A 15,503-nucleotide genomic window follows, 5' to 3' on the forward strand; every position below is an offset into this window, starting at 1 on the left:
AAAGTTGGAGTTTCACAATTATAAATAGGACTCCCTAAGATGCTTCTTCTAGGGTTTGGAAAGGTCTTAAGGATCATAACAAAGGAGTGGAGTAGCCGTCAAAGAGTTTTTCTTCTTCCATAGTTTATTTTTAATGCTTTATTTAAGAGATTTGGTTTCAATCATGTATATGGTTGGCTAAACCTCTTAACTAAGGCTAAGGGGTAAAGCTTATAGCGTATTGAGATGTTTATTTTGCTTTAATTCTTATTCTTATTAAACTCCATTGATTTCTAGTTTAATATTAAAGGAATATTTTCAATTTTCTATGATAAATTGTGACTCAAATTACAATAGATACTGTGATAGCTTTGAATATCTTCTTTTCCTTTTTTGAGATAGTGAGATTGGTAAATTTCATTGTTCACAATCGTCTCCTGGGCATGGTAGGGTGATGGAATCCCTTCCAATCTTCATAATTCTCCTCGATTGAAAATTAGGTCAATTAAAAGTTAAGATTTGATTTAAATTTTTTTATCTTCCAATTTGATAGGATAGAACTCCAATTCCAATTGTGTTTATTGAATCAAACAAGGTAGCATCTTAATAGCTACAAGTGGATCCTTGATACCCTAGTTTCCACCTTTAATTGATAATTTAAACATTATTCACAATTACTCTCTTTTATTCCAAAATTCAAATTTAGATCTTCTTCTAGTTCTAGTTCTAGTTCTTTTCAGAATACATACAAGTTTAGTCCCTGTGGATTCGAACTCGTTCTCACGAGTTATTACTACATCGCAACCCTAGACTTGGGGTTATGAACAATCTACAGTGAATTCTACTGATGTTCATTGTAGACCGCGGATATTAACTATGGCCCGCTAATATTATATGTGGTTCACGATAAATATTTGTAGGCCACTATTATTATCTGCGGTCTATAGTTATTATCAATGGTCCGCGGTGAATATTCGTGATACATGTGGTACCACCATTTATACAATAAAAAAAGAGGACCCTGACACTCTCATTCCTTTCACAAACTCTCACTATTCATTCATACAATAAGAAAAACTTATAACATCTATAAAGGAACCACCATACCCTCTTCCTTTTCACAAACTCCCACCATTCATGCCCACTAACAAAAACAAAACAAATAAATACCAAAAAACTTACCTCTACTTGTCATATCTTCCACTTTGGAGATTGTGGCTTGACAACTTTTTTTTTAAAAAAGTTATTTTTTGCACCAAAGACGGTACGAACTTCCTTGAAACTTGACCGGAGTTTTTTAATCGTTGCATAGAGAATGCAAACTCCAATCATACAACTACCAATTGTCAAAGAAGCTTCGGCTTCATGTGAGTCCCATGAAGTGAAGAAAAAAGAAGGAAAAAAAAAAGGAAGAAGGAAACTGCTAAATAGCCTCGTACGGCAAGAGACCCATATTTTGAACTCATCCACATCTTACATAGGGCCCACTAGGTTGTCATGAAGCAAATTCAACCCAACCATATGTTAAGGATCTTAATTTCATGCCATCGATCCAAGTATGAGGGCAAAAGAAAATAGTTCAAAATTTATTATTGTATGCCACAGAGAACTTTAAAAAAAAAAAAAAAAAAAAGCTGGAAAAAAAATTCTCATTTGAATTCACAGTTATCCAATTAAAATGAACGAATCAAATCGACTAAGAGATGGTTTGAATTTTAATTTTTAGTGGGGCTCACATCCCTTTTTAACAGGACCTTCATTTTTCGAAACTAGAGCATGATAATCAATGACAATTGTGGCATATGAGCATTTTCATTCTCTAAAGAGAAGATGAAAGGGATTTCCGATCTATCAAATTCACTCAAACAACACAATATAGTGAACCAAGAGACTGATGAATCAAAACCGTTTGAATCCCATTGGGACCTGGCTAAAGATAGACAGTCCTGCATGAGGCTGGTGGGCTCACATTGGTAATTTTGTTTTATCCATGCCATCCATTTGGTAATATCCCAGGAACCAAAAACAAAGAAGAGAAAAATAATAAAAATTCAAGATCGAGATCAAAAACCCACCTGCAAATGACTTTCTACTTCATTTTTGGTCCGCTCCTCAACCTTCATCGGTTCTCTGATCTTCTCAGGAGTAGCAACTGAACAAAAATAATAAATTATAAATACCATAGTCCAAAAATTCATATTCATGGAAAGATCAAATTTTCTGTGAATTAATTTAAAATTTTACATTTTCACAGATTCAAGAAAGCACTGCATAAAAGAAAATATTTTAATTGCCCAAGATGATCACCTCATGAACCCCTAGGCCTAACTTTTTGGCTTGATCTAACAGGGTCACTATTTTTCAGTATGGAAAAAGAGACATTTAAAGGATGCAAGCATCATTTAAAGCACTCAAACTGAGACCAATAAGAAAAGATAACCCGAAAGTAGAGTTACCTCCTTTGCATCATCAAAATCTGAGCCATTAGATAGGGATGTGCTAATGACTTTCTTGACAACGGTTTTAGTTTTCTTAGTGCAATCAACATTTACAAAACCAAAACTAATTTCCTTCCCAACAAGTTTCATCTTTTTCTTTTTTATCTCCTCTGCTTCATCATCTGTAGAATAGTAATATAAACAACAATATAATGTTATAATCAAATGCTATCACCCTAACATTATTCTATAAAAATCAATACAAAAATGGCTTCATAAAAAGATGTTGAATAGGTATGACCGTTTATGCATCTACTGTAAAGGTTCAACAGAAATATCATACATGAATTGGTAGGAAATAAGCAAAGGATAATGCTCAAATCAGTACTTGAGCCACCCTTCCAACAGCAAGAAAGATGTAGTTTGAAAGAAAATCAGAAGCTAATCTTTGCAAATACAATCATCCACAGTCGTGATCCATTTCAGAATAGTTGTAGCTTACAAAAAGTCTGCCAGTACCACAGGCACCAGAACAAATATTCACATCCAGTGGACGCCAGTATTAACATCAAACATGCATAGTAACCAGATTTCAAACAAGTATCCCCCACAATTACAGATAGGGGTACCCGGGTCTCCTCGCCAGTGCGTAATCCAGTAAATATTTGAAAGGAAAATGCTAGCACAAGCAATATTAAACATATGTAAACAAAAAAAATGTTATAGGGATCTATGTAATGGATCAAATAGTGTTTTCCCATGTGGGCAGAGATGACAATGATATAGCAGACATATATGCCAAACAAGGAGCATCAAGACAATATAGTGTTTGATCTCATAGATACCTAGGTGATACGTGTTTGTTGTGTGTAAGGTGTTTATGTTAGCCAGGCCAAGATGATGCTGGCTGGAATCTGGATTAACGTCCTGTTGTAGTCTTATTTTAGTTCCTTAATAAAAGTTAGTTTTAGGCGATGCTAGCTGGACTAATATCTTGTTGTTCTCCTATTTTAGTTTCTTAATAGAAGCTAGTTTATCTTTCCAAAGAAAAAGGAAGAAGAAGAAGAAGAAGATTACTCATATGATATTACAACAAGGAAGATAAAATTAGTCACATAATTGAATTAGAGGAGATATTCGATACATCTGATGATCCATCATTTGTGCATGCAGCCACTGTACATGCAGCAAACATGTGCACCTCTATCCAAAGCTTCCAATCCTAGGCCTAGTTCTAGATGTTGCATGATTCAAATATTATGCTGAACGAAACCATCTGATTGGTGATTGTCAAATGGACTCTAAAATGAAAATTAAGGAATGAAGCAAATTCAAAGAATAAATTTCCATTAGTCAGAGGTTAAAACTTACAACTTTCCAAACAATCTGAATTTGAGGCCCTGCCCTGTCTAAAGATCCATGATTTGAGTTTGGATCAATACATGTATGCCGCATGTCGTGCATATGGATCATCATTCGCCATCCTCTTCCAAAGTATCAATGAATTTGACTCTTCACCATATGGACCAGACTAGTTTACTTTAAATGGAAGAAAATATCTTGAAAAAAAATAAAGAACCATTATAATCTCATCTTGAAGTTTATTATTATTATTATTTTTTTTAATTTTTAATTTTTATTTTTATAGGAAGCACATATCCAGCATTTATTATTATTATTTTTTGTTTTTTTTTGGTAGACTACCTTTCCTATCCGAGGTCGCTCCTTCAATTTGGAGAGCCTATTCCGAATATGTGAGACAACTCCCTAGCATTTCAATGTGTTTGCAACATCAACAGGCCTCAGTAGATACTCTTCTTCAGTCAACGAAAAGGATCTCTATAAAACAATGCCCATCCATAAATGCATATTCCTTCAAAATATGAAGAGAAACATTGGAAGATCAAACAATTGCAATCATGAAAATTGGACTTTAGAATAATCATATATTTCTTTTAGCCAGCATGGTAATCTTTCAACATATTCGAAAGTTCTGACGAAAATCAGGCAATGTTTGTTTTAATATCCGCTTGCATTCAAAGCATACTTCACAAACCTAAAAGCTTGACTTAATTCAATGTTCAGTAGGGTTGTACTTTCTCCACATCAATCAAGCAAGCAATCAAAAGAATCTTTTGAATTTCATATATATAATAAAATGAAATAGAAAGGAGGGCTTGTTTGTCTTCTCTACAAAGTGAAAGGATCAATGGATATACAAAGGTCTTTGGTGTGGCGGGTCAGGTCATTCGAGCGCAACCTATTTACAGTTCAGTGGGTCGGGTCAGGTTGGGATTGTGCTTGGTGAATTTTAAGTTTGGTCGGGCCACATGGTCATGGGTCATGAGCTAGGATTGGGCTAAAATTCTTGGCCCTTTTAGTAAATGGGTTGGGCAAGGGCTGACGCTGAACAGGTCCAAACTCGACCCACTGCCACCCCTCTAAGGAGGGTGGCAAATGGACCATGCTTGAGCAGTGGCCACCACCAAATCCAGGCATATTTAGGATTATTACAGGTTCACGGAATGGATTGAGTTTAAGACCTAACTAGTAAATAGGCCACACCCTGACCTGAATTTTACCCATGGTTAAAAGATAAACCTATGGACTGATGTGCATGTTTCTGGACTCCAACAAATCTAAACTCGGCCAAAATTTGCAATGCAAACAACTGCACAACACCATCCCTCCCAACAGGATAATACCCCAAAATATAATTATGTTGCCACTGGCATGGGAAAAACAAAAATTACCACCAAGTACTGAATTTGAAACAAAGAAGATGAACTTATTACAGGTTCACGGAATGGATTGAGTTTAAGACCTAACTAGGCCCACACCCTGACCTGAATTTTACCCATGGTTAAAAGATAAACCTATGCTCAAAAAACATAAAATTACTGATGTACATGTTTCTGGACTCCCAACAAATCCAAACTCGGCCAAAATTTGCAATGCAAACAACTGCACAGCACCATCCCTCCCAACTGGATAATTCCCCAAAACATAATTGTGTTGCAACTGGCATGGGAAAAACAAAAATTACCACAAAGTACTGAATTTGAAACAAAGAAGATGAACTTACCACTGAAATCAAAGGGAATGCAAGATAATGCTTCAATCAACTGGTCACTACCTTACACTCACCTGCACATAAGATAACTGTAGAAACATTGGGTCTGCAAAATATTCTTTTTGGCAAACAAATAGACTCAAGAGAGTGATAAAAATGATTACTGTTGCCAAGGTCAGGTGATTTAGTACCAGTGACAACTTTTCTGCTTTCAAATATATTGAAACTAGATGGTGCTGAAAGCTTGATGATCCCTGCGACTTCCTGAAGCAGATGTAGTTTTCATCGTTAAGAAATAGATCCAACATTTTTTACAGAAAAAAATTGCAACGTCCATTAAAATATAAGAATGCAGTGACAAACAATAAATTTCACGTTGGAGGCATTACTTGAATACATACATTGTTAAAACATCCACACATCTGTAGAATAATATGATTGTCAATGACTATGCTCCACTATATATTATTCAAAACTGCAAAGTGATTAAAGCCGGAAGGATTTAACCAAACATGGCATAAAATAGTATTTGTGAAGCAAACAAAAATAAAACCGGAACCCATTTACAGTGAATGTCAGAAAACCTCTAAAGAACAAAGGGGGGGAAGTGTTTAGAAGTACCTTGATAGCATCAGCAACAGTTGATGCCATGTTGTATGTAATTTCTTTAAACATCTCATCCAAGAAAAGCACTATGGTCGTAAGCTTTCTACCAGTCAACAGAGCTTCAATCTCTTCATGTGCATGAATTGCTTGCCTAGGTCCAACCTTCATAGAAGGTTTCAGAGCATCCCCTGTATTCAATGCAAGGGTTTGGATTTCAGGATCAACATTCACCCCATGGGCTACACAATGAACATGCTCAGATAAATATCCCCAATATCCTTACTACGAAGCATGGAAGATGTGCACAAATACATTAATTCCTATGCCTTTATCAACCATTGCCTGTAGAAATAAACAAACCAACAATAGAAATTGAAACAAAGAAACCTATGATGAAGAAAGAGCATGCACAAGAAGGGAATCTGCTCGCATCGATGACTAGAACCCAACAGATAGCAAAGAGCATACCTATCAGGATTATTGCGGGTTTGCTTTGAAATCTGCACAAAATGTTCATCAAGTAGTTTCGGGCGCTTCATAGTTTGCTTATAAACTTTCCTAGCATGCCCAATCCTCTCTTCTAACTCAAAGGAGCCACCCTATCCAATGAATTGACTCCCATATACGTCAAGATAATCTGGAATAATTTGATTGAATGACTTAACCAGGTCATTGTTTATCTCAAATAAAGAAGTTGGGATAGGATCCTGTCAGAATTTTAGCATATATTTCGCCTAAGCTATGCACCGAATACAACAATAGTCATGAACATGACTATAAAGACCTTTAAGAACAAAACCCTTTTTTTTCCCTTGAAAGTTCAAAAATCTAAAAGCCCTATGGCAATGTAAACCACCTTTATCCAGGTATTCTCAAATCAATGACTGCAGTGAAATCAAATGGAGCAAGCACCCCTTGGAAACACCGCATGTCCTTCAAAGTAAACTTCTCTTGAACTTGAGGGCTGACAGATCATTTAGAAAACAATCCACGTCTTCCAGCAGATTGGATCTGCTTTTACATGGATCTCAAAAAGCCCTCTACCTAGAGAAGAGCAAGGTGATAGAAAGAACCAAAACCAAGGCACTTAGTTTAAGGATGCACAAATGGAAAAAGAATAGGTAAAGAAACAAATATGCCTGGAAACAATTCAAGAATACAGCACTCAGAAACATGGGTGTAAAATTTACGACTGGACTTTTGTATTAGCACCAGTGTTTTAAATAGCGAATGAATAGCATATAGCATAGCATTCACACTAATGTCGACTTACGGGATTTTATGAAGAAATCAGTAGCATGATAGTAATGAAACATAATGGTTTGTTTAGAGTATCCTGGTTGCTTTATCATTTCAGAAAACACATGATATCTACTTGTGAGAAAATATCCTATCTTTTCCAGAAAATATCAAGGGTACTTAGTTATTTTCATTATCAGATTATGAAATTCTTTTTCCTAATTTTGTGAAACATCAATAGTACTTTTTCTTATGTCTTTTTTCCTGAAAAGCACGTGATATTTGAAGTAATCATAATTGCTTCATCTGTTCATGTATTCACCTTCTGGAAATGTCTGACCTGTTGGACATACGCCAGTGGGGCCCACTTGTGAGCAATCACTAGTGGGTACATCCCATGTTTTCTCCGGTCTCTTCTTTTGAATTAAATTTCAAATTCAATTATGAATTTGATTTTTAATTGATGATAGGGATTTGATCAGATTATTTGGCCTCATCCAATCCCACCCAAACTCTCCTTCCTTTCCTATATAAAGTGATGCACTTCTCTCTTCTCTCGTGAAAGGCATTGAGTCATACGATAAACCGAGAGTATACAGAGAGATGTTGTGTGCGCTATAGTCTGTCCATTTTAGCTTGTCCTTGGGACGATCTGATCCATAGATCGCAATCCGGGGCCACTATATACTATAGGATCAAAGGTGTAAATAGTTCTATCTGCTCCAGTAGTAGATAGGCGGGTCGTTGAAGCACCGTTCTTCTACTTTGTGAGGGTTCCAAACTTCGTGTAAACCGTCAGATCTTGAGGGCTCACCTTCCGCGCTTCCCAACAGTGGTATCAAAGCAAACTCAACGGCAGATCTCCGATTTATAATTTTCATCTAAAAAGGTAAGTGGCCCTTTTTTTAAAATTATTGGATTCATGCTCCTGGCTTTTGAAATGTATAAGATCAGTGTGCACTGTGACTCTTGATATGTAAATATGCACCAAATGGGACTACATAGATGTGCATAAATGTGCATAGATGTATACACATGAGACTGTGTACATAGATGTGCATGATGTAGACACTGCACACTGTATTTCGATAAAAATATTATATATATATATATATATATATATATATATATATATATATATATAAAGGCCCTTTGACATGAATCTTGTATCTGTACTATATTTACACATGTATTTGTACACATGTTGGCTGTACACACATGTATCTATATACAAGTTTAGCAATAATTACCATGGCTTTTGTACACATTGGCTACTGTATACATGTTCTTTTGTGCACATGTTGTTATGTACACATGCCAATGTGTTGTGCTGTACATATGTCAACACGTTGTTTCTGTTAACATGTAGTTTACAGCAACACGTTCCATGTTGTTATATGATGTATTATAACACGTTGGTTATATGTTGCATATTGTTGTATGATGTCCTATAACATGTTGCATTGTTTCTGTTAACATGTTGTTTACAGCAACACGTTAGCATGGTGTTTACACATGTAGTTTATATATGTACACATGGAAGGATATAAATTGTTCACAGTACACATGGATGGCTTACTGTATACATGTGATATAGTTGGCTGAATATAGATGTAGGCCACGTGATCTAGTGCTTACAATACACATGGCTTCTCAAATACATGTAGTTTAAATGATGGTGTGGATGCTGTGCACGTATAAAGCATGCAAGAATAACACATGTAATGCAGCCTACTATATCATTAAACATATTAACTACAAGCCATATGTTAACGTGTGAGGAGGGCTGACGTGTTATACTATAACTAAAATATATACATCATCATATAATTGTACGTGGAAGGTTTCCATTTAAGAAGGATGGAATGGTGGGTCCACTAATGATGTCATCTTAGGGATCTGCTCTGTTCATTATTTTCTCTATATCATCTCATGATATAGGGTTAAAAATGAGGCAGATCCACTATTCTGGTGGACCACACCACATGAGTATATGTTAAAGTACTTTAACATGCAATACATGTATATATTCTAACGTGTTAAAATACAATACGTCTGCCTACAAGATGTTCATCACACGTCAGTCTACATGTATACATCACACGTTTCCTACATGTTGTACGTCAGCCTACATGTTGCTGTACACGTTGCTATTATAAATCCAACACGTTTAATGGTACACATCTGATATGTACATTTCACATGTGAAGCAGATGGCATATGTGTGAAATAAATCCAAAAATCACCTCGTGGCATACATGCCTCTCTGCTGTGTGAAGCAGATAGGCTGATGTACATCTCACGTGATTAGCTAATGTACACGTGTTGGCTGATGTACACGTGCATCAACTATGTTTTAGTTTTGCTAATTCCACATGTATAGATTTGTTGAAAGATCTATGCACATATTTATTGAATTCATATTTAATCTACAAAACAATACTGTGGCCCACATTCAGATATGTTGCAACCTGAATGTGTTATCTTGAGTTTTGGATTTGATCATATATATTTTTTATGAGTTGATGGACACATATCAAGTATGTTGTTTCCTTTATTATATCTTCTTCACTGTTGATCTAAAGCTTATTAGTGAACGAAACGATCATCAACCATGATGATCAATGTTGATGAATGGATCCCATCATCAACAATGATCATTAACGGTAATGATCGGATCCATCACTAATGGTCATGATCACAGATGAAGATTGTACTCTCTTGATATCTAAGCACTTGATTTTTCCTTTCTGATGATGATGTTAATATGCATGAAAATATTCGACTTGATGTGTTTAGATCTTATCCCCCTACATTTTTCATTAGAAATTACAAAACTTAGTGCTTAGATGCTCCCTAAAAACTATAGGTTGTGCATAACCTGAGTGGGAGTTTATTCTCCTTCACCAAATGATGCATGCAACCAATAATGGAAGGTTGCACGTTATACAAATTTATTCTTATAAAAGTATTAAACCCATCTTAATTAGAGAACTTGATTGTTCTACACTGCCCATTCGGGTATGTGGACTTTCAGATCTCATTAAGATGTGTTAACTGCTTTTATACTTTGAAAATTTATATAACACGTAGAAATGTTGATGATTAGTGTCAATACCTTAGATCTTAGCTAAGTAGTGATACTCATGCAATGTAGAGATGGCTACCAAAGTGTTAATCGCTGAATAGCTGAAAGGACAACATTTCGACGGTAACAACTACGAAGACTGGTACTGCGCGGTGCGATGCGTTTTGGACGAGGACGACATATCTTACACACTCGATGTAGTTCAAGAGGAACCCATCTTGGCTGAAAACGGGAATTTACAAGAGCATAGGGTTGCGATGACTCGCTATAATAAGTGTCGAAAACAAAATCGTTCAGCCCGTAATGTCCTTCTTAGCACTATGCACAAAGAACTCATACTTACGTATGAAGTGCATGAAACCGCTAAGGAAATCTGGGAAGCATTGACAGATGCCTATGCACAGAAGTCAGATGTGAGAGTTAGGGTGTAAGGCCCGTATCTTAGATCATACCGTTCCCTGGGCTTCCGCGGCCCTCCCGGTCGAATTCCGACGACCCGCGATCTGTTACCGGCATTTGCGCGCGATCTTAAGTCGTGTCTTGTATATCAGAGTCGGCTCGACTCGAAACTTGTACCATTGCGATCGCGCCGTCGCCGCGGTTCCGACACCACGTATTACGCGCAGAGGCGATACCCAGGCCAGGAGATGTAGGCTTGCGTTCAGTTCGAGGAAAACGCCGCGCGTTGCAAATTACAAGAGAAAGTTCTATCAATCACATCAAATGTCACATCAATCCATTAATCAAAGTCAAGTACAAGCATACCTTGGCTTACCTCTCTCTTACACAAGTACCATAAAGTCAACAAGTACCTTACCTCTCATGTCACTCCACCATCTCTCTCTCCCATCATTTCTCTCTCTTTCATTCTCTCTCTCATTTTTCATCCCAAGCAACTCACGTCCAAGCTCCCCATGAGAGAGCTAGTGTGGCCCACCTTCCTACCTTCCATCTCCACCATTTAAAGTCCATCTCAACCGTTGGAATCGTTTCCTTGGGGCTCTAGAGACTATAGGCGGAAGAAGGAAGAGAAGATCAAAGGTGGGTGTCTCTATTCTTCTCTCTCTCTTTCCGTCTCTCTCTTTCACTTTTGTTGTGTGACGATGTGGCGGTGTGGCCCACCCGGATGTACCCCACTTGATGTATGTCTTATCCAATAGTTCAAACCATTTGGGCCCTATCTTAGGGAGATGGGAAAACACAAATATCAAGTTGGTCCAAATCAAGTGGGCCACGTCCACGTGTGACCCACCAGCCATTGCCATGGTCCCCACATGTGGGACCCACCTTATACATGTGTTGTATGCAAAACGGACGCTGGACGTGGGTGAGAAGTGAAGAGTGAAGTGAGAGTGTTGTGTACTGACAAGCAATCAAGACAAAAAAAAATGTCATTTTGATTTAAAAAAAAAAAAAAAAAACTTTGGAAGGACCACTCATACAAGCCCCGCCTCGATGTATAAGTTTAATCTACGCCATCTATCCTATCTCTTAGATCATTTTAAGTGTTGAGCCGAAAAATGAGATTAATCTGACTCTCAGACAGGCCCTAGCATAGCAAACAGTGTGTCTACCACTAAAATCCACCCTGTTGTTTTGATGCACCAAAAATATAGTGAATATTGGACTTGTTTGGTCCGTCTCGGGCCATGAAATACAATGGGTGGTGTGGATCTGCCCGATGTGGGCCCTACATGCAAAAAACCAGACAAAAACCATTTAATATATATATATATAATGGCAGCAGCAGCTACTGCTGCTGCTTACCGTTAGAGGACGCCAGCGGCGTCCTATCGCGTAGGCAGACGGGCTAGGGACCACGGTCCCAGCCGTGGGCCCCACTATGATGTGTGTTGTATATCCAGACTGTCCATTTTATAGGCCCCCTCCGGGCAGTGGGCCACCCCAAGAATCATCCATATACAAAGCTCAGGTGGCCCACATCATAGGAAACAGCGGTGATTGAACGGCTGCCATTGAAACCCTTTTCTGGGCCACAGAAGTTTTAGATCACCATGAAATTTGTTTTTCCTTTTCATCCAGGTTCGTGTGACCTTACCAATGGGTTGGATTGCTAGTAAGCATTATGGTGGGCCCCACGTGAGACCACAGTGATGTATGTGTTTTGGACATACCGTCCACAGCCGTGGACGGTGGAACCCACCATGGTTCATGTATTTTATCCACACCATCCACACCTGGACAGTGGAACCCACCATGATGCATGTGCTGCATCCAAACAGTCCATCCATCTTGAAAGCTCATTTTTTTGACATGAGCTAAAGAATGAGTCAGATCCATAGTTCATGTGGACCCCCCCCCCCCCATGATGCATGTGTTGCATCCAATTTGTCCAACCATTTTGAAAGCTTATTTTAAGGGCTTGAATTCAAAAATAAGGCAAATCTGCCTATCAGAGGACCACACAGCAAAAGCAGTGGGGTTGGACGTCTGCCATTGAAACTTTCTTAGTCCTGAAGTTTTGGACAAATATAATATTTATTTATTTATTTTGTGGGTTTGTGTGACCTTATCAACAGCTGGAAGGAAAATAAATGATATGGTGGGGCCCACTTAGGACCCACCTGTGATGGGATTAGATTGGCAGGTGTACCACACACTAGCCTAAAGCTGCTGTTGAAGCAGCAGGTTCTGTGGAGCCCACCTTGGTGACGTGTGCACCCCATGTGTGGGACCCTCTTTGACGCATGTGTTGCATCCAAACCATTCATCTAATTGGCAAGCCATCTTAGGCTTAAGACTAAGAATGAGGCTGATTTATCAGGTGGACCACACCACAGAAAACTGTGGAGAGACGAATGCTTACCATTGAAGTCTTTTTTTTTTGGACCATAGTAGTGTCTTGGGTTAAATTGATATTTATTTTTCCTCCCAACCAAGTCTTTGTAACCTTACTAACAGACTAGATGGGAAATAAATTTGATGGTGGGCCTTGGAATTGTAAACGGCAAAAATCATTATCTCCACTGCTATTTGTGGAATCGTCCAGATCCCTCAATATGATCCTTTTTTTTTAGGAATGTATGAGGCCCACCTTGGTATATACATAAGGCCCATTTGAGGAGGTTCACCTTTGAGGTGTTTATAGCCCATCTATGAGGTCCACCTTTGATGTGTGTATGGCCCATCCATGAGGCCCACCTTTGATGTGTTTGTGGCTCATCCGTTAGGCCCACTTTGATATACTTGTCGCCCATTAGTGCGGCCCAATGATGCAACCCACCGTGATGTGTATGTTATACAGGCCGTTCTTTGGTTGGACCACTGGTAGGCCCAGCTGTGATGTGTGGGCCCACTTGCTACATGTACAAGGCCCAGCTCTGATGAATATTCGAGGCCCACCTATTGGCTACTCAAGGCCCACTTGTTGGATATTTGAGGCCAACCTATTATGTATTTTCGGCCCATATGGCATGGCCATTGTGATACTTTGCAACCCATTTAACGAGGCCCATTATGATGTGCATTGGGCCCACGGGTTGTGGTCATGCGATGTATCTGAGGCCCATGTGCAGGGCCCACTTGTTGTGTATATATATCCTTTGTATGAGGCCCAATGCGATGTACATTAGACCTTTGTGTGAGGCTATGGGCTCACCTTATGTTTGACTCTACATGGGCCACTGCTTGCGAGCAATGTTGGTTGAATATCCACATTGATGAGCAATGACGGTTAGATGTCCTCATTCTAACCTTCCCTTAAGCCTTGTTAGGCCCATTCTCTTCGTGGGTTAACCCAAATAAGTGGGCCCCATTCGCCATAGACAGATGGCTCTGTGCTATCGGATTGATATAACCACGGCCGAGAGCCGATCTTTACATTATTGTTGATTGGTTGTCTATCTATGGACCCTGCCTTGTTTATATATGCTGGTTATCGGTGCCGATTATCGATACTGATTGTCAGTGCTAATTATAGATGTTGATTATCGGTACCGATTATTGAGGCCGAATATCGAGGCCGATTGTTGAGGCCCAATGCGATGTATATGCGGCCCGTATTTAAGGACCGTTGTGATGTGCATTTAGGCTGTGTTTAAGGCCTAATATGATGTATATGAGGCCTATGTGATGAGGCCCATTGGGATGCATTTGAGGACCAGGCTATGGAGCCCATTATGATGTATGTTAAGCCCATGAGAAAGGCCCATTACGATGTATGTTAGGCCCATGAGAAAGGCCCATTACGATGTATGTTAGGCCCATGAGAAAGGTCTATTGTGATGTATTCATGGCCCATGATGCATGGCCCATTTGATGTATTCGAGACCCATGTGTAGGGCCACATGTCATGTATTTGAGGCCCAAGAGCAGGGCCCGCCTATTGTGTATATGTGGCCCTTGAGTAAGGCCCACTGTGTTGTATATCAGGCCTTTGTGTGAGGCTGTGGGCCCATGATATGTTTGGCTCTATGTGGGCCATTCCTTGAGGGCAATGTTGGTTAAATGTCCACATTGTCGAAGTCGATTGTCGATGCTGGTTGTTGATACCGATTATGAGTATGTGACAGCATAGCATCATGATACATGCCCATACGCATCATCTGCATGTTTGTTATGAGATGTGGTTGATCATTGCATATGTCATTGAGCATGTTGTTATGAGACTCCTTGATAGGCGGAGGTTATCTCACATGAGCACGCGGTATGCGCAGGATTGATGCATGACTGGATTGTATGACTCATGCATCTCGCATTATGATTACTGTACGCCCTAGCGACATCAGGGTCGTAGCCTCCACAGGCATATCGTGGATGGCCAAATGGGACACCGAAAATGTTTGGTTCTAATATACGGCCGCCATAGATGTCCCTGGGTGAAAATCCCTAAACCTCCGTGGCCAGGAGATGCCCCAACGTCGAGACCGAGTGGATACATGAGCGCCCGAGTGCCGAATACCAGGAGGCCGCGTCTCCCACTGTGTCGTGGTCGGTTGGGAGAGGGTGTGGCCTTACCCGCTCGAGGGTAGGGGCCAATACTAGGCTGAGTTTGACCAGCTCGTGAATGGGTCCGCTATCGACGTGCTGGATGGGTATTGGCAGACTATTGGCCAGGTGG

General features: G+C 39.2%; 1 protein-coding gene across 7 annotated transcripts; it reads right to left on the bottom strand.

Moving 5' to 3' along the window:
* Positions 1 to 1,830: 1,830 nt before the first annotated feature.
* Positions 1,831 to 7,542, bottom strand: LOC131235204 (kinesin-like protein KIN-14I). Of its 7 annotated transcripts, none has more exons than XR_009165991.1 (6): positions 6,565 to 7,542; positions 6,112 to 6,438; positions 5,655 to 5,754; positions 5,503 to 5,579; positions 2,436 to 2,599; positions 1,853 to 2,131 (listed from the first exon to the last, which is right to left on the bottom strand). XR_009165991.1 is itself a non-coding variant. In XM_058232348.1 (5 exons), the coding sequence occupies exons 1-4, from the start codon at positions 6,611 to 6,613 to the stop codon at positions 5,539 to 5,541; spliced, it is 399 nt and encodes a 132-aa protein (XP_058088331.1). In that variant the 5' UTR covers positions 6,614 to 7,542; the 3' UTR covers positions 1,831 to 2,131; positions 5,503 to 5,538. The 7 variants fall into 7 exon arrangements, 1 of the variants encoding a protein (XP_058088331.1); XR_009165990.1 differs by adding an exon at positions 4,122 to 4,290 and having other exon boundaries at positions 5,503 to 5,564; positions 6,112 to 7,542; XR_009165989.1 differs by adding an exon at positions 4,122 to 4,290 and having other exon boundaries at positions 6,112 to 7,542.
* Between the last annotated feature and the right edge of the window lie 7,961 nt (positions 7,543 to 15,503).

The sequence above is a fragment of the Magnolia sinica genome, chromosome 19, assembly GCF_029962835.1.
Source record: "Magnolia sinica isolate HGM2019 chromosome 19, MsV1, whole genome shotgun sequence".
NCBI classification, from domain to species: domain Eukaryota; kingdom Viridiplantae; phylum Streptophyta; class Magnoliopsida; order Magnoliales; family Magnoliaceae; genus Magnolia; species Magnolia sinica.